The sequence below is a fragment of the Athalia rosae genome, chromosome 7 (genome assembly GCF_917208135.1).
Source record: "Athalia rosae chromosome 7, iyAthRosa1.1, whole genome shotgun sequence".
NCBI lineage: Eukaryota > Metazoa > Arthropoda > Insecta > Hymenoptera > Athaliidae > Athalia > Athalia rosae.
The window spans coordinates 12,068,823-12,092,814 of record NC_064032.1 but is presented as its reverse complement, the minus strand read 5'-3'; the positions used below and the strand labels follow the sequence as shown (position 1 = coordinate 12,092,814).

Below are 23,992 nucleotides of genomic sequence, written 5' to 3'. Positions count from 1 at the left end.
TGTGGAAAAAATGAATACTGACTTGTTTCACCAGTTGTGACTACAGCAGGTGCACTCGGGGGACCACGTCCGAGATGATTGACGGCGATAACGATCAGCTCGTATTCGGTGAACGGACTGAGACTTCTCACGTGATAGTACATCGTCGTTATTCCCGATATTTCCGAATAGGCTTGATTCGTTTGCTTCGGTTTATGCCTTATAACGTAATACTGCAATTCGTCGGGGCCCTTGTACGACCAGGTAAGCTTTACCGAGGTGGCGGTTATGTCCGACACCTGAATATTTTCCGGCGGCCAAGGCAGAGCTGAACAGAACGGTATTAGCGAAACAATAATCAAAGAAATTCCAAAATTTATAAATCACCGTAAAAATTTCGAAAGATTGTCGAGGTACGAGACGCAAGAAAAATTTCTCGAAATTTGACTTTTTTTCTGATTTCAAAAATTTAGAGAGCAATCTAGTCGAGGGGATTTTTGTTTTTTTTTGTTTTTTTTTTTTTCTTTCACACAAATCAACCCACATTGAACTTTGACCATTGTTCCAGCCTCGATGATTCCCAGGTCGCTCGCGGCGATGCAGGTGTAGTTTGAGCTTTCCTGAATGTCGGTCAATTGAAGTACATTCTTTCCAATCGGCAGTTGTTCTTCGGGGGTGATGTCGGTCGCCGGATCCTTCCGCCATTTTACGACGGGCATCGGCGCCCCGAATGCGACGCACGTTATATTGAGGGAAGCACCGAGCACCACCTCGTTCAGAGGGGGTGGCGGTATGGAAAATTGCGGAACAACGCGTCGTACTGCATTAGAAATGAAATACATACAATAATCAGTGTATCGCACGTCGGAGACAGCTGCGAGAGCCCGGTTATCTCATACGTACCTTTCACGTAAAATAGCGTCGATTTCGAATATTCCGTACCAACCGAATTGTTCGCCACGCACTCGTATTTACCCTGATCGTTGACTTCCGACGCCGTTATTTGAAGAGCTCCTGAAAAATCCGTGTAAGTTCAATTCCGTTATTCGAGTTCTTCCTTTTTTCTCTGTTTCTTCTTATTTTCTTTTCTTTTTTTTTTTTTCATTCAAAAATTTCTCAAACCTTCTTCCGGGGCTATTGACGACACTACCTGCTCAAAGCTCGGCGATTATCGCATCGAAAAATATTGCTTTGGAAAAAAAAAAAAGTAAAAAAACATTCAAGATATACAGTTCAGATATCCGTTCTGACGTTGAGTAGCTTTCGTCGAGCTTTTATCTCATCGTTAAATACAAGGTGTCAGGTTTTTTTTTTCTTTTTTCTTTCATTTTACTTTACTTTTTTCCCGGAGACGTGAGACCTTGAAGTTGATGGGTTGAAACAAAAAAGAAAAAAAAAGAAGAAAATCCTCGTGAATCGAGTTGGTTAAAACGGTTAATCGGATCACACACAAGTAGGAGAAGGGTTGTCTTTTTTTATGGGTTTTAAGGGTGAGAGGTTTTTTTTTCCATCAATATTTTTCCCTTCAATTTTATGTACCGAGTTGATATCTTTCATTTTTTATTCCCTCTCTTTTTAGTCACCCCTTTTTTCTTTCAGACGTCTCGTCGAACCGAATGAGAGGAGAAAAAAGAGAAATATCGAGAAAGAAAGAGGGAAATGAAGGAGAAGAAAGAAAGAAAAACCACGAACAAGAGCGAAGGAGAAAGAGAGCTCGAAAAGAAGGAAGATTGAAAGGGCTAATAAGGGGATTAAGTTGAAACGAGTTATTGACGCCCTTCGGAATTTCGTGTTTTATCACTCAAACGGTAAAAGCAAGCTTTTGAGTACCAAAAATCTCCCCTTCCCGTAGACCTATACCAATACCGACAAAGTATACCGTTCACTCAATTACTCAGGTCTCGTCGAAGACAATCTGTAAAACGAGATATAGCTTCCTACCAGCCCATCTTTTTCACCATCCCTTTTTCTCCCCTTATCCGAAAATCCACCCCAGCAGAAAAAGAAATTTCCAAAAAAATTTTCACATGCAATTTTGTCAGCGTTGATGCGTTTTTCTCGAATTTTCATATTTTCCAAACAAGTTTATCCGTCGATTTTCATCCCTATAGAAGAAAATGTTGAACTTTGAAAAATTACTTCCGTTTAGAAATTTGTAAAAATTCACATCGCGTATTTCAACAGCTAGATAAGGAGTGCGTGTAATATGTATCAGCGGTTGTATTCGCTAAACCCTTCTTCGAAAAAACGAGTGGGGTGTTTCGTCATTAATTATTTATGACTTATACACAACGTCAGGTTACTAATTGCGACTTAATTATTTCTCTAATTAGAATATAATGGTCCTGTTTCGAGAAAAAAAGGTAACCACACACACACACAGACTTACACGTGGAATAATAAAAACTATACGATAAATAAATGAGCGTTAGAGAGGGTGAGAGAGAGAGGGAGAGTCATTACATTAGTACAAAGTCACGGCAAATTATACTTGGGACTTGGCAAACGGTATCAACGGTAACTACCCCCCCTACCCACCCACCCACCCCCCCACGACTAACATTACGTATTCCGATCTACGATGATAGTGTACCGTGGTGCGACTTTGTTCGCAATGTGATGGAGTGCTTACCTCGTAAGTCGTAACGCCCCGTAAGCCCCCCCCCCCCGACTCAATAACTCATACGGCACACAATATCACACTCGTATACCGCAAGGGTGCTCCTTAATTGGGTCATATTTGAAACGAAATGAAATAAAGTGGAGAATAAGAACGAAAAACAAAAGTATCGTAGATTTAGGTACGAAAGCTCTCGGTGTGCAGCAACAACTTTGGGCTACTTAGCGTCTTGTTCCTTTAATTCCGTCAGCTGGTAACTCACCATAGGTACCGTCATAAGTCAGTCCCAAGGGGAGGGAGGTGGGGTGGAGGGTGGAGGGTGTACACGTAGTGGTAGTAGTACGGTATGTGGTAGCAGGTTAGAGAGCATCGTTTGCCGGGGATACGGTGGAAAAGCTTTAAGGCATAAGAGAAGAAATGAGGAGGTCGGCTAATGGCCCCCAAGGAAGAGAGGAAAAAAAAGGAAAAAACAAAGCGACGTAGAGCACAGCCATAGAATACATCCAAGTTGAACAGAACTAACGAAATTTCGCCATAGAACCGGCCGTGCATGCTCGGCTCCTCCTTCTCACGGGCTACGGGTAGGAAATTGAAAAAACAAAAAAACAAAAAAATATAGAAAAATAGAAAAGCGAAGCGAGGGGGTGCGGGTCGGTTTTGATGAGTCCAAGTTGAAACTTAATGGTGTAATATTTAGCGAGCTTCGAGTTTTCGTTGAGAACAAGACGTCAACCGATGCATTTTCGTAGGTGGAAAATTCGCTCCGTACCCCGTGAGTCGGGTTGATCATAAAGAATGATACATTACACAGAGATATGTATAAATGTAGATGTGTGCAGGGAGTATTTTCACGTTATGTAATAAATGCTATAAATTGGTATATACGTATGAAACGAGGCATTCGTCGTGCGTGTTTCTCAGCAAGATTATTACCAACCCCTACGCCCCTCCGCCGCACGTAGTTATTATCAAAGATCTGCTGGTTTGCCGGTGTGCACGACCGATGGGGTGGTTAATACCTGTGTATGTATACGTAATATCATGACGTATGGCATATAATTTTATAACCACAATACTATAATCGTGCGTTATATATAGGTATAGATATATGTGGTATAACGTACTCCTGACTTTGATCAGATGCGAAAAATTAATGTCGCGCGGATCAGAACGTCTAAAACTCATATAGACGTACTACTAACGTTACACGTGAACGTGTATATATGTTCATGTATACCTAGTCAACAATTATAATAACTCCTGACGTTATCACACCTCACTAATCAAGACTGTAAAACAACCCCCCCGTCCTTCCCTACGTAGATATAGATATTTCTTTTATTTTATTACTATCCCCATCCTCTCTCTTGCAACAACAAAATAATATGTATAACGCCTTCGAATAAACATATATTGAACCGTCGGGTATATATTTGATAGACCTTGGAATTTTTCGCGTTTTATAATATTTTTGGGGAAAAAAATGGGAGTATTAGTATGTTGGTCGTCGTCACAAAACCTATGCGTGCTGCATAGTTGGTGTATATGTGTATATATCTAACAATAAAGTATATAGGCCGACCTAATAATATGTAAATATATAATAGCGGTATTATGTAAAATTTAGTTGAATAAAAATATTTAAGGGAAAAAGGGAGGTGAAGAGCGAGAAAAAAAAAATTATTCCAAAGAAATGAAATAAAACGAAATGAAAAAATAATATAATCATAATAGACGGTAAGCAAAAAACAAAGAGCCAAAAGAAAAAAAAATATTGAACAACAGAGAGAAAGAGAATATACATCTGGAAGAAAATTATATGAAGGTAAAAGAAGCGTTTCTTTTACCTGAAAGTAGGTCGGTTTTTACATGAAAATCAATGCTAATGAAGTCGAGAGGGGGTGTAACCACTCTGCGGTACAGTTTTCTCTAGCGCTTTTCTCGGAAAATAGTAGAAAGAATTATACCTGCTCCGAAAAGCGAGTAAAAAGAGAGAAAAAAAAAAAAACGAAGAGAAAAGAAATGATAAAACTTCTGAATAATAGAAGTATATCCACGTGAATAAGTCAAAATCTGAATCAAAGGCAAAAAACTTGACTATAGGAGCTTGGAACCTTTCTACTGTACGTACCTTATAGCTTATTTTGCACGCTAAGTAAGCTAAAGTTGATGGAACATATTTTTTGTTCTTTTTTGTATTGCAAATTTGTCCTCACGCACGTCTCATATATATATATGATGTATGATATTTCGATATACATCAGCGCGTGACTTTTGTACATGACAGTACGATGCGTAATACATTTTGTATGAGATCCTTTCAATAATTTAATAAATGTATACACATGATTTTTTTTTTTTTTTTTTTTTTCAAATTTCACAACCGTGCCTCCCCAAAGAGATGTAATGCTTGTGAATGATATCGACTTATTCGCGTATTTCGTGTGAGAAAGTTGTTCGAGGCAGAAGCAAAATGAAACTCGAAACTCGAAACTCGAAACTCGAAACTCGAAACTCGAAACTCGAAACTCGAATCTCGAGTATCGAGTATCGAGTATCGAGTATCGAGTATCGAGTATCGAGTATCGAGTATCGAGTATCGAGTATCGAGTATCGAGTATCGAGTATCGAGTATCGAGTATCGAGTATCGAGTATCGAGTATCGAGTATCGAGTATCGAGTATCGAGTATCGAGTATCGAGTATCGAGTATCGAGTATCGAGTATCGAGTACCGAGTACCGAGTATCGAGTATCGAGTATCGAGTATCGAGTATCGAGTATCGAGTATCGAGTATCGAGTATCGAGTATCGAGTATCGAGTATCGAGTATCGAGTATCGAGTATCGAGTATCGAATATCGAATATCGAATATCGAATATCGAATATCGAATATCGAATATCGAATATCGAATATCGAATATCGAATATCGAATATCGAATATCGAATATCGAATATCGAATATCGAATATCGAATATCGAATATCGAATATCGAATATCGAATATCGAATATCGAATATCGAAACTCGAATATCGAATATCGAATATCGAATATCGAATATCGAATATCGAATATCGAATATCGAAACTCGAATATCGAATATCGAATATCGAATATCGAATATCGAATATCGAATATCGAATATCGAATATCGAATATCGAATATCGAATATCGAATATCGAATATCGAATATCGAATATCGAATATCGAATATCGAATATCGAATATCGAATATCGAATATCGAATATCGAATATCGAATATCGAATATCGAATATCGAATATCGAATATCGAATATCGAATATCGAATATCGAATATCGAATATCGAATATCGAATATCGAATATCGAATATCGAATATCGAATATCGAATATCGAATATCGAATATCGAATATCGAATATCGAATATCGAATATCGAATATCGAATATCGAATATCGAATATCGAATATCGAATATCGAATATCGAATATCGAATATCGAATATCGAATATCGAATATCGAATATCGAATATCGAATATCGAATATCGAATATCGAAACTCGAATATCGAATATCGAATATCGTATATCGAATATCGAATATCGAATATCGAATATCGAATATCGAAACTCGAATATCGAATATCGAATATCGAATATCGAATATCGAATATCGAATATCGAATATCGAATATCGAATATCGAATATCGAATATCGAATATCGAATATCGAAACTCGAATATCGAAACTCGAATATCGAATATCGAATATCGAATATCGAATATCGAATATCGAATATCGAATATCGAAACTCGAATATCGAATATCGAATATCGAATATCGAATATCGAATATCGAATATCGAATATCGAATATCGAATATCGAATATCGAATATCGAATATCGAATATCGAATATCGAATATCGAATATCGAATATCGAATATCGAATATCGAATATCGAATATCGAATATCGAATATCGAATATCGAATATCGAAACTCGAATATCGAAACTCGAATATCGAATATCGAATATCGAATATCGAATATCGAATATCGAATATCGAATATCGAATATCGAATATCGAATATCGAATATCGAAACTCGAATATCGAATATCGAAACTCGAATATCGAATATCGAATATCGAAACTCGAAACTCGAAACTCGAAACTCGAAGAACCGAGGGGAAAAAAAAAAGGAAGATATTGCGGAGTGAAAATTGTTTGCTTTTCGTGCTCAAGGTGGTAGTTGAGAAATAAAAAGAGAGTGATGGTATTTTTGCACTTCGTCGTTATGAATTTTATAGGTAAGAAATACACATTTACCGCTGTGCATATATACACTAGACGTACACACAATACTTTTATCCAACAGGAGGCGACTCACATCCTGCGGGATACTCGCCACGTACGTACGTACGTATTCAAGGTGGGTGTACGCGTGTACAGGGTATCATGAGACGCGATACACGAGAGCTAAGGTTTCCGAAGAAGACGGAGGGAAGAGTAGAAAAAAAAAAGGTAACCGGGCGAAGAAGGTTGCAGTAGCTAAAGTATATCAATGTTGGATATTATATACGTACGGTAGATAACACAGAGGATATTCAGGGTTTATATGAACCCGGGAAGGGCGGGGAGGGGGCGTAAAAGTGGATCTATTTCCTTCAGCTTCTGATGGTACGTAACGTGGAAGAAGGAGACGTGGAATAGCATAGAAAACTGAGAAGCTTCGACACTCGCGCATATACATATATATATATATACCTTACACCTCTTCGTATGCACGGGTGAAAATACCGCTGGAAAATTCCGAGTTATAGAAATGGGGGAGTAGAATTTTCTTTCGAACACACATCTAACCCCCGCAAGAAAACTGTCTCTCTCGCTATACTTTTCCGTACGGAGTTTTACCTCCTCCCAGCAGGGCGGCATCCATTTTCACTCCTCTCCGCGTCTCTCTCTCTCTTCTCTCTCTCTCTCTCTTCCTCTCTCTCTCTCTCTGTTTTTCTTTTTTCTCACACCCCCACCCCCGTGTTTTTGTGATCCGTGTTTTTTATTTTTTTATTCGGTTTTGTTTTTCTCCCTTAACGGTAAACGCGCGAGGAGCTTGCGAAAGTCTCGCAGGGCTGTACCGCGGCAAGACGATCGCGTCCTCGGTATATTTATTCTCTACGAGCATTCTTTGAAACCCGATACATGCCGTACGCGCCACCCAAGAACGAAGAGTAACTCTGACTCCTGAGGTACAAGTACACTCGAGCGAAGTGAAATTCGAAAAATGTTCTCTCACCTTCCAAAGCGGGACCCCCAAGGAAAACGGAAACTACTCGGTACGTATATAATATATATATATATGTATATGTATATCTGTCCCTCTGTACTAAAAGGATATCTGTATGGCCCCACCCGCGATTCCGCGAGTACGAATATCCATCTCTGTGTATCTGCGGAGGAAGTATTACCATAAAAGACGAGTGAAATTTTCGACATTTTTTCATGTAAACCCGAATCGCCCGTTCTAACGGCGAGCTTTTCCGATTCGAAAAAATGAACGGTGCTCTTTTTCATTTTTATTTATCTATTTATATAGAAATCCAGACAGTGTTAGGCACTTGGAGAGGGGAAAAATTAAATAAATAAACTTGACAAATAAATGTGCAACGGTGAATTAAAGTGAGATGTGAAAATTTCGTCTTTTTCTCGTCCTGAAAAATGCTGGGGGCCGGATGAAAATTAGATTCCGCAGGTATACGTATAGTTCATATCTCCAGGTATAGTACTCTTAAAAATGTTATTTCGTGTACACAGAAAAGGCGTCTTTCCTGAGGTTTGAAAAAAGCTTTCTCAACTGAGCTGATTGTCACCCGTCTGTCAATAAGCCCGGGGCGTCGGATTTTTTCTCCTCTTTTTACTTCGCCTCCTCTTTTCCTTCCCAAGGAGATGAAGAGGGTGGGGGGGGGGGGAGGGGTACGTTCGCGAGATGGGAGACTGAGAGAGAGAGAGAGAGAGAAAGAGGAAGAGAGGGAGAGAGAGGGGAAATTAATAATGATAATAACGAAATAAATTCCAACGTTGGTAACGTGAAATCGTTCGATAATTCAAGGGGGTAATAGTGGTAATGGTTTATCGAACGATATTTACAATGAATAATGCAAATATCTATATACAAATGTAACTTGCGCGAACGACCTGAAATGAAAATCAATTTATCGACGGAGAACGACGATCAAGAGGAAATATCCAAAGTGGAAGTTGTAGATAGCTGTACGTATACCCGATGTTTGATTATTTATTTATTTCTTTATTGCAATCATAATTAACTCACGCATAATTTACACGTACAATTTTTCTTTCTATTTCCCCCCCTCCCCCGCCCTTGCTACAGAGTTTTCGAACGGAGTAGGAATCACGTGATATTGTTCGAACGAAAAAAAAAAAAAGGGGAAAAAAAAAACGGTGACTCGTAAAAGCGAGTAAATTTTGTTCTCCAATCGCCGAGCGGAGCATTTATACGATACATACCTATGATACATGGGTAGGGCACATATGTGATATTGTATTTGATTTTGTTATGAAACATATCAGAGAAAATTGGAAATAGTTTGTACATATTTCAATACGTGCAGCAGATACGTGTGTTGCAGGTATCGTTGCGAAATTGAATGAATAAATGTTGGAACAAAAAGAGAGAATGAAAAATAAAATGAATAATGGAAATGGAAGAAAAAAAAAAAAAAAAAAAAAAACTCACCGGTGTCCAGTACGGTGTATCTGGCGTTGCTCGTATCAATCGGCATCATGTTACGCACCCAGGAAATAATAGGTCTTGGCGATCCGACCGCCGCGCACGAGAGAACGGCGTTGTGTCCGATTTCGACGACTTTCGTCGTCGGTGCTTGCGTGATCATCGGGAATCCGGGTGGCAGGTTGTCCGCTGAAATGAGAAAAATGAAGGAATCGAAAGGTCATTATCGTGGCAAATATTCCAAGTTACGATGTGACGACGGTACGTAGGTGTGAAATAGAATAGACTAGGATACGGACCGTCTAATGCGGCGTACGTACGTACATAAAATAGAATAAATACACACGACGACGATATCGCGATATCGTTCCATCGTCGTTGATCCTTTGGGAAGTTGGAAAGTAAAGGGGGGGTGGGGCGAGGGGGAGGGAAACTGTGAGTATTGGAAGCTCCTCTGACTCCGTTTCAAGGGGATGAGTGGAAAATGGGGGCTATTGGGTCGCGACAGAAGAGTAAAGTCCGACGATATCCGTCGCTAGATATATTATATACGAAAAGAAAATAAAGAAGAAAAAAAAAAAAAAAAAAGATAGATCGTCCCTCGCCTGTCGTATATATAAAAGCCTTCGCAGTATCAAATCAAATTCAATACAGCGTAAAAGTTTTTTAACTTTCCTTTTTTCAGTCTAATGTATAAATATATATATATATATATATATATTTTTTTTTTCTGCTCTCTTACTTTGTCTCCCTCCGAATTTTTTTTCATTTCATTTTTTCTTAGTTCCTTTCTTTCTTTCACTTTTCCTTTTTCCTCTTATTTCTATCCTCGCCAAAAGTTTCTTTGGAAAAGGTGAGATTTAGCCCATCTATGCAAAATTTATCATACGTAGCTATATACGTTCACGAAAACGAGATCAAATCTTACCAAATCGTCACTATTCTCAAAACTTTTTCCGCCGAATTCTGTTTTTTGCTCTTTTTGCTTTTTTTTTTCACTTCGCTCTTACGAATTCAGCTCATTTTATTCACGCCAGCAAGTTTTTCCAACCGAGCTCTACTTTTCATTTGATTCTCAGTTCGGTTTCTACTTGTTTTCCCCACACACTCATGTCACAGCTATTTGCAGAGGATTTGACAATTTTGAGGAGCCAAAGTTGAGACCCTTTGATAAAACGAAATAAAAAATAATTGAACGAATGCGAGTTGGATAGTAAAATTTTGATGCACAGTAAAACACATGCACGAACCATGTTGTAGCCGTCGACAGGTTGAGTTGTGGAAAAAAAAATGGCTCGTTTTTAAGACCAGGATTAATACCGAGGTCCGTAACTGGCCTCGAGATTTAGAGCCAGCGGTTCGTAAAAACTTTGGGTATTTATTTTTCTATCAGAATTTCCAAACTCTGGCAATTTTCAAGCAGATTTGTATATATACGGCCAACTGTTACCTTTACCTTTACAGTCTGAGAATAGAGAAAAAAAAAAAAAAAAAGTGAATAAGGAAAATTTCTTTCTTTTTCGTCCGCAGTTTTACTACGTAGGTACAGAGAGACGTCCGATCGATCTCGCTACTCCGTTACGCGAACGTATAACTTGCGAAGGAAGAAAAAACGAAAAAACCACCGAAATTTGGAAAATAATAATAAGATCACGGAATTGCGAACGCGTGATCGTTGGATCGTCCTTTAAAATTTCTCGTCCCGAAACGACAAATTCGCAAAAAAGTGACTCGAACATTTGGCGAGTTCACGAAAAACAAAAAAAAAAGGAATTTTCATCATTCCTCTACGAGAGCTTTTCTGCACCGCCAGCAGCGACACAGTGTTGAGTTGTTAGCCAGGATGTTCGAGTAGCGTTTGTGCTGTGCTGTGTACATATAAAATGAAAGAGCTCGCGGTTGAAGGAGTTGTAATAAAAGGAATAAGGAGAGAGGGAGAAAAAATCGCGAAGAAGAAAAGAGAAAAAATTATCGCCAGGCTTGGATAGGAATACGCGCGCTCGGCACTGGTCAAGTGTTGCGGTCGGAGAGAGAAAAAAAAAAAATAAGAAAAAATAAGAAGAAGAAGAAGAAACGAACGTACAAAAGACAAATTCCAGCAAAAATCTTCGTTGGCGAAATAAGTTGAGCATTTTTTCCCCGTTCCGTTCGTATACACGTCACGGCGGTAGATGGGGGGTACACTGGGTAGGTAGCGAGAATCAAAGTAGTGTGCGATATTGGGGGTATACGGTACAGTATAGGGTCTTGGTTATATTCTTGGACGACAAGAGTTTTCCCGGTGAAAAGCAAAGCGTCGGGGGGTTTGGTAGGTTGTGAAACCTTGGGTGGGTATTGTTTGGCTCGAGGTCTGCGGGTGATTTCTATTGTAGGGAATATGGAAGGCTGCGCAGCGAGAGGACTAAAGAGGGAAACGAGGGGAGGGGGGAGGGAGGAGGGGGGAGGGTGGGGGGGGGAAATCATCTGGGAGAGTAGGAGCATCGTACGTGCGGGCGATAGAAGAAAAGAAGATGATAATGGGCGAGGTGGAGGTAGAAGGGCAGAGGGAGACGGGAAAGGGGGGAAGTAACGGAACCAAAGCCGAATGGCAGGGTGGCCACCCCTGCTGCCGCTGCAGAGAACGGATCTGATGCGACTCTGCAGGGAGATAATTGGCATCAACCAGCGGATAACGAAATGATAACAACGCGATAACGACCACAAAAGAAATCCGTATAACCCGAAGAAAAACTAAACAATGAAATATAATACAGAGTCCTCTTTACCGCGCCAGTAACAGCGGCGCGAGCTCTCTTTTCTCTTCTCTCTTACTTTTTTTTCTCATTTTTTCTCTTTTTTTTGTTTTTTTTTATTTATTTATTTGTTGTTTCCTTTTCCATGGTTTTTTTTTTTTTTTCTTTCGTTACTCGCTTTCATCATTTTTCCTTTCTTTCGCATAGCGGGCGGACCGATAGGCGGACGTTCCGTCTATACACGTGTGTATTTATTTATTTATTTATTTGTGTAAGTCAGCGGCTAAAGTAAAGAAGGGGATGACAGGGGGGGGTAGCTATTCCCGACGTCGTCATGTTCCGTTTACACATTGTACCCGGTGACAAACTATAATGTCGCTGAAGGCTAATGGCGCAGTAACGCGAAAAAAGTAAGACAGAAATATAAGTAACTCCCTCTGTCTCTTCCAGGAGTTCGAAATCAACACATCGCCGAGATCCCTAACTTTTCCTGTAGCGTTCACATTTTTCATACACGTATATCCGTATAATATTCCTACCGCTTCCGAAACGAAGAGTAATATCTCAAGCAAATAAAGAAGTTGAGGAAAACTTTATCGAGTCGAATGATTTGAATCTTTCTTTTACAATGTGCACCGTGGAAAGACGTGAAAAATCGACGCGGATTCTTTCTTCTTTCGTTTCATATACGGGTCAGAGTCAGAGGGGATGAATTAATTTTTGGGAATTGAAAAAAAAAAATAAAATAAAAAAAATAAAATGCGGTAAAAGAGCGGAACAAGGGTGAGAAATTTCACCGGGGTTATGTATGTAAGTAGGATGTGGATTCGGCTGAACAAAGAATGAAAATTCAAAGAATAGTTGAGCAACGGGACTCCTGTTCCGGGGGTAGAAGGAAGAACGCACCGAGGGATTCTTTCCAAATCTCCGTCGTCATCGCGTCGGACGTGGCTTCGTTTATTTTTGCTAATTTATTGATACTTTTTTCTCACTTTTGTTCGACGAAAGATTTTTCGAATCAAATGAAATAGGGTTGAGTAAGGTTGACATGTTGCAAGGGGTGTTGTACGCTGAGGGAAAAAAAAAAAAATAATAAGATTCCAAAAATTTCAAGGGCACGGTTTTCTGTTTCCAAAAATATCAGACACGAGTCTCTCCGTCTAAGTACTGGACCCCGTGAGATATAGAAATAATAACGACGCATATATCTACGAAGCGCACATCGTTCAAGGGTGCGAAAGTAAACTACCGACATAAATCAACCCTTCTGCCCACCCCCGCCAACGTTACGACGTAATAGATTTTTCATCGTTTTGTCTTTCGTTTTTTCACTTTCTCGCTTCCTTATTTGGTCCTTAGTTTTTTTCTCGTAACTCCAAAGAAAATTCGAAACAATTAAGATCGAACGAATAAGAGGAAAAAAGGGGATCGTTTTATGATTTTGAAAAATTGAACGATGCGAAGGAAAGAAAGTTTAAAAATGACGAGTTTTTGTAGCTGATTTGTACTTCGAGTAAGAGAAATACTATCTCCGGTATTTCGGATAGTTCGATTAATGCCTACAAGAAGGACGGTAAGATTTCGCGTCTTCTTCGCGTAAGATTTACAGACATAATAGAGGGGTTGGTTTCAGCTTACTTCGGTCAACGCGTAAGGGTAGTTTGCAGGTACAGAGAAAGATTGAAAAAGGCGGAATGTTATTTTAGCTAAGGGTAGACGGTGGCGATGTTTTCCGATATTTCGGACGCACCTGGCGAAAGAAGAAGAACCAAACGAACCGCCTTTCACATAGAGATCCTTGATTATCCAGCCAAACCGACGACGAATCGAGCAGACGTGTGCAGAGAGCGAAAGAAGGAAATAAACAAAAAGAAAATACATAATTTCGATCTTCGTCACCTTTAAAAGTGAGGAAATGAGAAGAAGAAGAAGAAGAAGACTTGGAAACATGGAGAATTGTATACCTAATTTCGGGCACATCAGTCGGTCAAAAAGATCAAAGTACAAGATCAAAGTTACGCGACATCCTCGAAAAGGACCCGCGACTTTGACTCGCGATGATTTTCGTTTGGTAAAGTTTTCCACGATCATTTTCTTAGTCTCTCGCGATGCCGTTTGGCCGTACAACTTTCCGTTCACGGTTTGCCGAAAGATAGAGTACATACGAAAAGAGAGGGGCGGGGGCGAGGAGGACGAGGGGGTTACAAGGTGCCTGAAATACACAGAGGTCGGAATGATCTGAAACGGGAAGTAGACTTGCCTCCTGGAGTTCGGATTCGATCTCGTCTCTCTCTCCGTATCCCAAAACTCTAGGCAAGTTGGCACAGCTATGTATTGGGGTGGGTTGAAAAAAAAAAAATTTTTATTTTTTTTAGCATGGGGGCAGAATTTGTACCTTATAAAAAAAGGACAATTTTTCAAATGTGGAAAAAATTTTTTACGTGATATTTTCAGGTAGCCCACTCGTTTTTTGAATAAATAATTAATCAAGTGGGGTACTTCTAGTAAAAACATTTTTGCTGTTGGGAGCAGAAAAATTAAGACATGATGGATCGAAATATTCGAATTCTTCAATTTACCAGCAAGCCCTAGCTTAGCTGGAATCAGGTAGCCACGGGCGCGCGGTTTGTTGTGGGGCGTCACCTCTGCTCAGCCCCCAAGGTGACGTCTCACAACAAAGCGCTACGCTGCTGGCTACGCTGACTCCAGCAAAGCTCGGGTTTGCTGGTGAATTGAGGAATTCGAATATTTCGACCCGTGCATGGACTGCGACGAATCAAAGTGGGTCTACGACTAAAACCAATCGATATTTCTTATAATTTTTCTGCTCCCAACAGCTAATAATCGATGATTATTCGATCGATTGCATAGGTGGATGATTTTGGCTTTCGGATTTGGATTCCTGACTTAATTATATGTGAGATTACTCTTGAAGAACCGAAAAAAAATTCGATTTTTCAGCAAAAAATAAATCATTGTTTTAATTAGGTTTAATATGCTTTTCTTACGTATTTTGACCTCAGGAATCCGAATCTGAAAGAAAAATTGATCCATCTCCAAAATTGACCGAGTTATCGCCAATTTTCAGCTTTTTGGGGTCAAAAATGAAAAATTGATCTTTTAGTCTATCGTAGTGTAACTTGAGCTCAGGAATCCGAATCCGAAAGAAAAATTGATCTATCTTCGAAAATGACCGAGTTGTTACCATTTTTTCACGATTTTTGGCATAAATTTGAGGATATCTCGAAGAGAAAAAATCGTAGCTCAATTTGGACAACGGATTCGCGTTCCTGAGGTCAAAATACATAAGAAAAGTGCCATACGATCAATTTTAAAAAATAAAAATTTTTGGCCAAAATTTGAAAAAATCGTAAGGGGTACCCCTTGGAAAAATCTCAAATTTTGGCCAAAATTTTTTATTTTTTAAAATTGATCGTATGGCACTTTTCTTATGTATTTTGACCTCAGGAACACGAATCCGTTGTCCAAATTGAGCTACGATTTTTTCCCTTCGAGATATCCTCAAATTTATGCCAAAAAATGCGATAATTCGGCGATAACTCGGTCAATCTTGAAGATAGTTCAATTTTTCTCCCAGATTCGGATTCCTGAGCTCAAATTACATTAATATAGACTATAAAATCAATTTTTTATTTTTGACCCCAAAAAGCTGACAATTTGCGATAACTCGGTCAATTTTAGAGATAGGTCAATTTTTCTTTCAGATTCGGATTCCTGAGATCAAAATACGTTAGAAAAGCATATTAAACCCAATTAAAACAATGATTCATTTTTTGCTCAGAAATCGAATTTTTTTTCGGTTCTTCAAGAGTAATCTCACGTATAATCGGCTCAAGAATCCAAATCCGAAAGCCAAAATCATCCACTCATGCAATCGATCGAGTAATCATTAGGTGGAAAAAATTTTTGACTTCACTCATTTTTTACTTTTTTTCACTTACTATGTATACGTATTCTAAGCTCGACAACTTCCTTGAAAAGTTCTGTTTCACCCGCCTCTTCCGACTCTCTCTCCCTCTCTCCTACCTACGGCCGTATAAGTCAAACCGTAGCGAAGGTATTTGCAAACCATTACGCTGCAGTTTTAAAGTCTGGATACCAAACGCTGTGTTTGGACGGTCGTTCGGCTGACGAATCATAACTAACGAACCCCATAATTTCACGTACTCCGGATACCGGTCTATACCCCAATCCCTCGAACTTGGTTATCGGGGTGCGAGGAGCGATCTCGAAAAAATTCAACCCCTTTCAAAAACTGAAGTGAGAAAACATGAAACGAGAATGAATTTCTAATCGCGTTATCTTCGTACGCGAACCCTCGAATCGCATCAAGCGGATTACACACGTTTACGTTTCACGCACGCGGCATGGGGGTAGTAACGCGAGTTTACCATATCATTCGTCGTTTCCACTTCCGGTATATAAGCTCAAGCAGCAGAAGCGGTAGCGGGCGGCATCAGCAGCAGTTGAAGCCACAATCACTGGATCGTCAGTTTCCGGTGATGAAATTGGCTAGAAGTTTCTCCCCAGTTAATATCTGGCGTCCCGCTATCGTTTGCCAAAGTTGGAGAGTGCCGGCGTACCGCCCGTCCAACGGAGAGAGAGAGAGAGAGGGTGGGAGAGAGAGAGGGTGGGAGGGAGGGAGATGGACAGATAGGGCGCGGAGAGAGTCGGTTTTGCAAGCTGCAAAGGGCCGCGCAATAATTCCCTCCGATTCACGTCCCTTCGGTACCGCTGAAGCCCGGTGCAGACGGAATTCACCCCGTAACCCGTCGTTAAGTTTCAACCCCCCCCTGTTTGCGTATCGCTCTTAATTGGCGAGAACTGTACGTCGTCTACCGACCTGGCCGCACGATCGCGACGTCGCGACGTACAGGGAGGATCTTGCGAAACCGTATCGTTCCTCGAACGGACGATGCGTTGACGGAAAAATTCAAACGGTTACGACGTCGTCGCGATCTCGCGATTCCCTTTTTCTTCTCCCAATTTTTTTTTTTTTGTTTTTCGAGGGGGAAAAACAACGGAAAAGAACGTCGCCGTAGCGCGTTCGGATCGTCGATTATAAATTTTCGAAACGTGCCGTGGCCGATGAGAAGAAACGAAAAAAAAAAAAAAACATGTCGTTAATTACACACTCTCTCTCTCTCTCTCTCTCTCTCTCTCTCTCTCTCTTCGGGTAGGTAAGCAACTTTACGTCAATTAATTAAACACGGATACATACCTCCCCGTGTTCCGCCCGAAGTCACTTGTTAGTTATCTCGCGGTTTAATGTGTGTACGGGTATGTCGAAACGTAGAGTCTCTCTCCTCTGAAGTTCAAGAAACGACTGCACACGAGACGTCGCAGTCTTGTGTATATTTACATTTTCGGTGCGGCTGACGACTAGACCGCTCGCGACTACAGGACCCGCCGATATAATACAGTCGCGTGTTATACGTGTGTAACTTGTGCATGTAAAGGCTTGCGTACGTACAGATACATCAGAGACGGATGTTGACAAAGCGGGGTACCTACTTAATTAATTAATGAAAGTTCTAACGGTAGCGGAATTGCAGTCAAAATCCATGTATGCATGAATGTATGTATGCACACTATTCTACCTACGGAGTCCGTGTACAAATATTTATATTCATACTGACAGTTTATACGTGACGATTCGCGTTTCGCTCGCATGTCATCTATACGAGAATACTACTTCATTCGCTCGAGGCCGTAATTTTCTTCAATCCCGTGCATCCGTTGAATTTTCACCTTTTTTCTTTCTTTCGGTTTTTTTTTTCCATTAGTTTCTTCGCGACGACGGAGACCCCGGTCCCTCGCCGACATCCATTTTCGCAGATTTTCGATACGCGGATTCGTACATTTGCGTAGAACTTCGGGTTGCCGTTACCGTGTTACGCAGTTACAACAACTTTTACTTTTTTTCCAACCGCAAGTCGTCCCATTGTCTCTGTTTACTCTACTCTTTCCGTTTGATCAAGCTCTTCGTTGACTCGCGGCTCGCTTTCACAGCTGACTTCGCTTTTTTCGTTCATTCTTTATTTCGTATTTTTGCATTTTTGCATTTTTTTTTTTTTTTTCTTTCCTTCGTTTCAAACTAGAAGATCTTTTTTCTCTTTTACTTTTCCGGCCTTTGTAGCGATATTCTGGGCTTTCCACAGCTGTTCGCGTCGAGCCGAAATGAGAATAGAGGGAGAAAAGAAAAATAGAAGGGAAACAACAAGAACTTATTGAGCTTTCTCTCAATCAGTTTCGATAGAATCAACCGTGAGATTTTGAGCTTTTTTTCTCTCTCGCGTCTTATTTCTCATTTATCCGTAAACGAATCGACGGGGGTACGCGAGTATCTCGATACCAGCTCGTATAGGTATACGGTCCGATGAATTCGTCAGACGTTTAGGGATTGACGCGTATAGCTCAAATTCTCTGATTACAACGAGGATCGGGTAGGCAGGGTACGGTACAAACAAGGGTCGCCTGCGCCGTTCGACGACTACCGTCGTTACGCGCGTATTCACGGGTATATTGCAGCAACGTTACAAGGGAGTTTAGAGGGCTGAAACAACGAGCGACGACGATGACGGGTATCTTTAGCGAATTGTATGTACGTACGTACGAGGTATACGTTACACGCGAATCGTACTTGTGAAACGTATGTAACTGTGAGCCAAAAGCGCACGAGTTTCTAAAGCTACGCGCTCACTACCTGCGAGTATTTCTTTATTTTCCAGTAGACGGTCGTTCCGTCTGTTTCTCGTTCGCTCGTTGATTAGAATTGCTTACGCGGCGTCGTCGTCGTTTCGGGGTGACATAATACGGTCACGTATGTATGTACGTACATAGGAACCTCAATAGCGGTTATACACACCGCGGTAGGAATTACGATATAATCGATATACCGCATATTTTCATGCCACATTATTTCACCGCCGAAAGTTTTCAGGTTACTCAACATCAATCCCGGTATAATACACGTCGCGTGCGGTCTCGCGTGGTCTATGAGGTAATCGTGCGTCCTGATTCGAGATTTTCCCGATGGAAGAAAGGATCATTTTTTTTTGAGTTGTTTTTTTTTTTTCAATTTTTTCAATTTTGTCAGAATCGCGGTAATGTCGGACACGAAAAAGCGATCGAATCGAAATAATTTCTCGATGAAAGTTCAGCTCATCGTACATCGATTGAATGACATTTTTTTTTTCCCCCCCCCCTCCGAGATCGTGTCAATTATTTTTCGAAATTTTTCGCTCTCCCCATTTTCTCCTCCATTCCGCAAAGTAGATATCCGGGAAATTAGAGGCTAAGTTATTGGCTGCTTCATTATACTCCCTTATCGGATTAATTTAACAACCCCCGAGGGAAACCGCGTGGGCTACTGTCCATCAAATCAGCGATAATTCTTTATCCGTTTTTTTTTTTTTTCACATCCGCCTACTTTTTCATCTATACTCTATTTCTCCTCGTACGTTCCCTCGAATTTTTTTCGCCGAAACGTTTCAAAGTGTATCGATGGGCGAGAAATTTGTTTTTTTGTCGATTTTTTTTCTCTTTATCCCAAGCTCACCTCAGCTTCGAAATAATCGATGAAAAATCGTCTGTCTGAATCACGAGTAGGCCTAGTCCCGGTCGTTTATTGATATCCGGATGTTTGGAACTGAACGATTAGCCGAAGGATTCGCAAATGCCGAAGGTTGAAGGCCGGGCAAAGGAGCGTTGAATAAAAAAAATTACGTCCACGTTAGGGTCGCCGCTGAACGGACGTGTACGCGAAGAGTTCGGTTTCCACGTATTCGAGGTGGCTGATTGAAGCGCATAGTCGGTATGCGTCGCGTCAGCGTCTGGCTAATTTGCCGCGCGTTTCTGACCATCCCCAATCATTTGTTTCGAGGTAATTTAGTGCGAAAATACCCGAAATACCGGATGTTCATTAGTTACGCTCCGTAGTTGGCGCCGCGCGGCAGAAGCCCACATATGCTGAGGTCCACAATGCCTAAACACGACTAATAGCCTTGGTCGGGGATTTTCTATTATATTACAATACGTCAGGTATATATATATATATATAGATATATATATACATATAATTTAATAATTACAAATAAAACATAAACGCTCGCACCCGTACAGATATGTATTGTATGTACGACACAACTGCGTACGCAAAACGAATTCCCCATTACCTAACCAGCTAATTAATTTATGGTTGAGATATTTTGCTCGTGTTTACCGATCCGTTTAATAACCACATCTGCCCCAGAAATTATAAGCCCACCGTAGACACACGAGCCGCTCATATTTTCGTTCGTTGTTTTACGATGGAACGACGTAAAAAATAAATAAATAAATAAATAAATTTTGATCGGCCAGTTATCCGATTTATTCTCCAAAGATTCCAATTTTCAGAAACGAAGAATCTGACCGATGTATCTAAGGGTGAAAAATTGAGGAACTGTGTCACGCATTACTTTGTTCTATATATGTATATTTTTTTTTTTTTGAGAATTAAAAAAAAAAAAAAATCTTCGTCCTCTTTGGCCGAGCCCGCGGACAGGGTTGTCGTCCTGAGAATGCAGAAATCACGCGATGTAGGTGCTAATGAAATTCGAGGGTCGTACCGTCCCAACGGAGAGTTTTGAATGAAAAGCTGCGAATACTGTGGGGGGTCGATGTTGACCTGCAGTTATGATAAAACAGTGCCTTGTTTAATTCCATTCCCATGATTACATACGTTGCCCATTTATCCCAAAGGTATTCCTGACGGACGAGTAATATCCGCCCATTCATTACGAACAAAGCTATAAAACAGATTCTACACACCTGTCCAACTAACCCTGTACTACCCTGTTGTACCGTTCGTCGAACCAGCTGCGAAAAAATTTCTGAAAACACGTAAAAAACGAAAAAAAGAAAAACAAAAAAACAAAAAAAAACAAACAACCCTCACCCGGCCTTTTTCACGGCTGAATCGAATCTGCGGACGAGGAACGAAGAATCAACGGTCACGGGGTCACCCCCATTTCGCGGATAATTGAAGGCTGTGGACGAAATTTCCCCTTTGAGTTCGAAGTTGGTATCCAGGCGTTCGTCCGACGGTAGGGAACAATTAGATTCCACCGAAGTTAAAGCAACTGAGAAACCTATGCAAGCTTGAGTAATAGCTGCTTGAAAACTACCCCTCCCCAACTGAACGCGGTTGAATCCGAGTAATTTAGCCCAGGCGATAGGGGAACAAAGATATGTTCGACTGGGCGAACATACGAAATTCCGAACGCGATCTACGAGTACGGGATAGAAAAAAAAAATAGGAAGAAGTGACCGTGCTTTCTGACTTTTCTTCTTCCCTACGTTACACGTATAATGAGTTCATTTTTTTATTTCAAGAGGTAAAAATGCGTGGTAGTATCCATTATGCATGTCGGTTGAAAGGTGCTGCGGTGGTGAGGTGAGAAGAAAAAAAATAAAGAAACAAAGAAAAAAAGGAAAAAAAAACACCGGCCGAGTTGGTGGGAAATAAAAAGGTGCAAAATCTTGAGAGGTGAATAAGATATCGCCGCCGCGAGTATATGACCATATTTCCCATTCGATTCCGCGGATAAAAGGGGGCACGGGTTCGGGACGACGCGAGGTAGAGGATAGAGGCAGAAAACAAAAAAACAAAAAAAAAAGAGTAAAAAATATCCCCGCAAATTCCAGAAACACGCGAATATCGCGATGGGTGGTACGGCGACTAGAGAAAAATGAAGAAGATAAAATTGAGAGAGGAAAAAAAAAAAAAGGTTTGACGGGGTGCTAGAAGAGGGTGGGGGGGGGGGGGGGGGGGTGGGTGATTCTACGCCTTACAACTCTTGCTTCGGTCTCTCTGCTTTCCTCTGTATGGAGTTGGTTGTGTTGCCGTTGTTATCATTATTATAGTTATTATTATCTCATAAAGTCTCGTTACCCGTTGATACAATAAAGCCATTATACGGTTGGGATTAGTTCGCAAACAATCTCCCGTGCGTCTATCCCTGGCTGCTGGACCGCCGTGAATTCGCTCGAAGCTCTGCAGCTCTATACACGGTATCCCTGTACCTCACCCGTTGGTACGTTACGTACGTTACGTACGTCGGTGGAAGGTAGCCGGGCTTCTACGTATCCATATAGACCGGGGGTTCTGCTGCAGACACCCGGACAGCAACGCCAGATTCAAACCGAAAGTTTCCTCAATGTCCATTACCTCCCTCCCTCCCTCCCTCCCCCCCCCTCACCCCCCGCCCCCCATTTATACAATCCACTGTACGCGACCCGCCGGTGTTCGGTTTAATCATATGTAAATATATTATATGTATATATATATATATGATTACGATCGCGCTCAAAACACAAAACTCAAAACTCGAAAAAAAACAAAAAAAAACGAAGGAATACCGACCAACTCGAATTCCATTACCCACGAACGGCTAATGCACATGTACACATATGTATATGAAAATAAGTAGAATGATCCGTCCTAAGCGAAGTGGTGGTATGGTAAAAATTTTTACCCACGTACGGTTGACGTGTGCGCGAGTAAATGGGTACGGAGGGAGGTTACACGTGTGTGTGTGCGTGCGTGCGCGTGTGTGTACACAACTATGGTCGTTCGTTGAAAAATTTTCATATTTTCATGGGACGAAAACAGCGCATTTTCTCGCGTAGGTATACGCAGCTGTCTGTTCGCGTGAGGAACGCTAGCATCGGGTTGAAAACAAAAGGAAGAAGACTGAAAAATGAAGACTGCAGTACGGCGGTACCCGGGTAGTGTATGCCTGCGTAGGTGGCGTAGCTGCAAGGTGTGGATGCGGAGGCTAGGAACACACTTCGCTCGCTTTATTATTCATGAACTTGCGCGCACACTGCAGCAAAAGAAGGGCGGCGATGCGATGTACAATGTATGTACATACGTATCCCCGCATATACATATATACGGGGTGTGTTTCCCCGTGACGTCACTTAGTGCACCGCTCCCAGCGAGGTGTATTTCCCTTTTTCACCCCCTCCCCCCGCGCGCTCGCTCGCTCGCTACCGACCCGAACCGAATATCGTACCCCTGGCGTTACACCTGACCTGACCCTCGTCTTCGCCGAACACTTGTGGCCATTTTTTTTTTTCATTTTCGACTATCGTCCGCTCGGTTTCACCGATATTCTCGTCGTTCGCGGTGACCGAAAAATTAATTTTCGATCGTCTCAGTTCGATCGTGTTAAAAAAAAAAATAATGGCGTCGGGTGGTTCCAACGTCGTCGAGATTCTTCGTTTGGATTCCTAGCCCCCGATATCTGTGTACGGTCGACTACAGGTGCGGTATATATACGTGCGAGTGAGTTTCCCGCTGGTGAAAACTCCCCGGTATCCCTTACTGCGTTTCCCTCGAAAACCCACCGCCCCCCCACCCCCCCTTCGGACTTCGCCACCGGCGCGCACCGGGGAAACTGGCTATAGGAAAGGCGGTTGCACTGAACCGCCTTGCTTTGCTTTACGAGTCGCGGCCTCGCTCGATGTACCCGGCGAGTCACGTTTCGACGTTGAACTCCTGCTGCCGCTGGTTCTCTCGCTGGTTCCTCTCTACCGCGGTCTTCGCCACACACGCGCACACACACGTACAATCCGAGTAGAAGAGATGCAGCGACGTAACCGTTCGCTATTTGATAACTCTGAAATCTCGAAAATCGACCGGAAGTAGGGGATCGACGATGTCGTAAACTCGTAGATACACACGAGGGTAAACCGCCCGCGTTACGCGGGTGTATACGTGTAACCGCGATTATCGTTGAAAAAAAATTTCTCATTCCTCTGCCTTCGTTTTAGTTTAACGAGGAATTTTTCCCATTTCTCACTTTTCATTTTTGTTCGTTCACAATGTGACAATAGATCGGAAACGAGACACGATAC

General features: G+C 41.3%; 1 protein-coding gene across 6 annotated transcripts in view; it reads right to left on the bottom strand.

Moving 5' to 3' along the window:
• The window catches only part of LOC105686941 (tyrosine-protein phosphatase Lar), a 332,804-nt gene that overhangs the window by 22,238 nt on the left and 286,574 nt on the right, over window positions 1-23,992 (bottom strand). For all 6 annotated transcript variants that reach the window (XM_048658459.1, XM_020852863.2, XM_048658461.1 and 3 more), the window contains 4 exons: window positions 9,339-9,521; window positions 883-993; window positions 524-799; window positions 23-307 (listed from right to left, as the gene is read on the bottom strand). In XM_048658459.1, coding sequence (XP_048514416.1) covers window positions 23-307; window positions 524-799; window positions 883-993; window positions 9,339-9,521 — 855 coding nt within the window. The remainder of the gene's footprint in view (window positions 1-22; window positions 308-523; window positions 800-882; window positions 994-9,338; window positions 9,522-23,992) is intronic.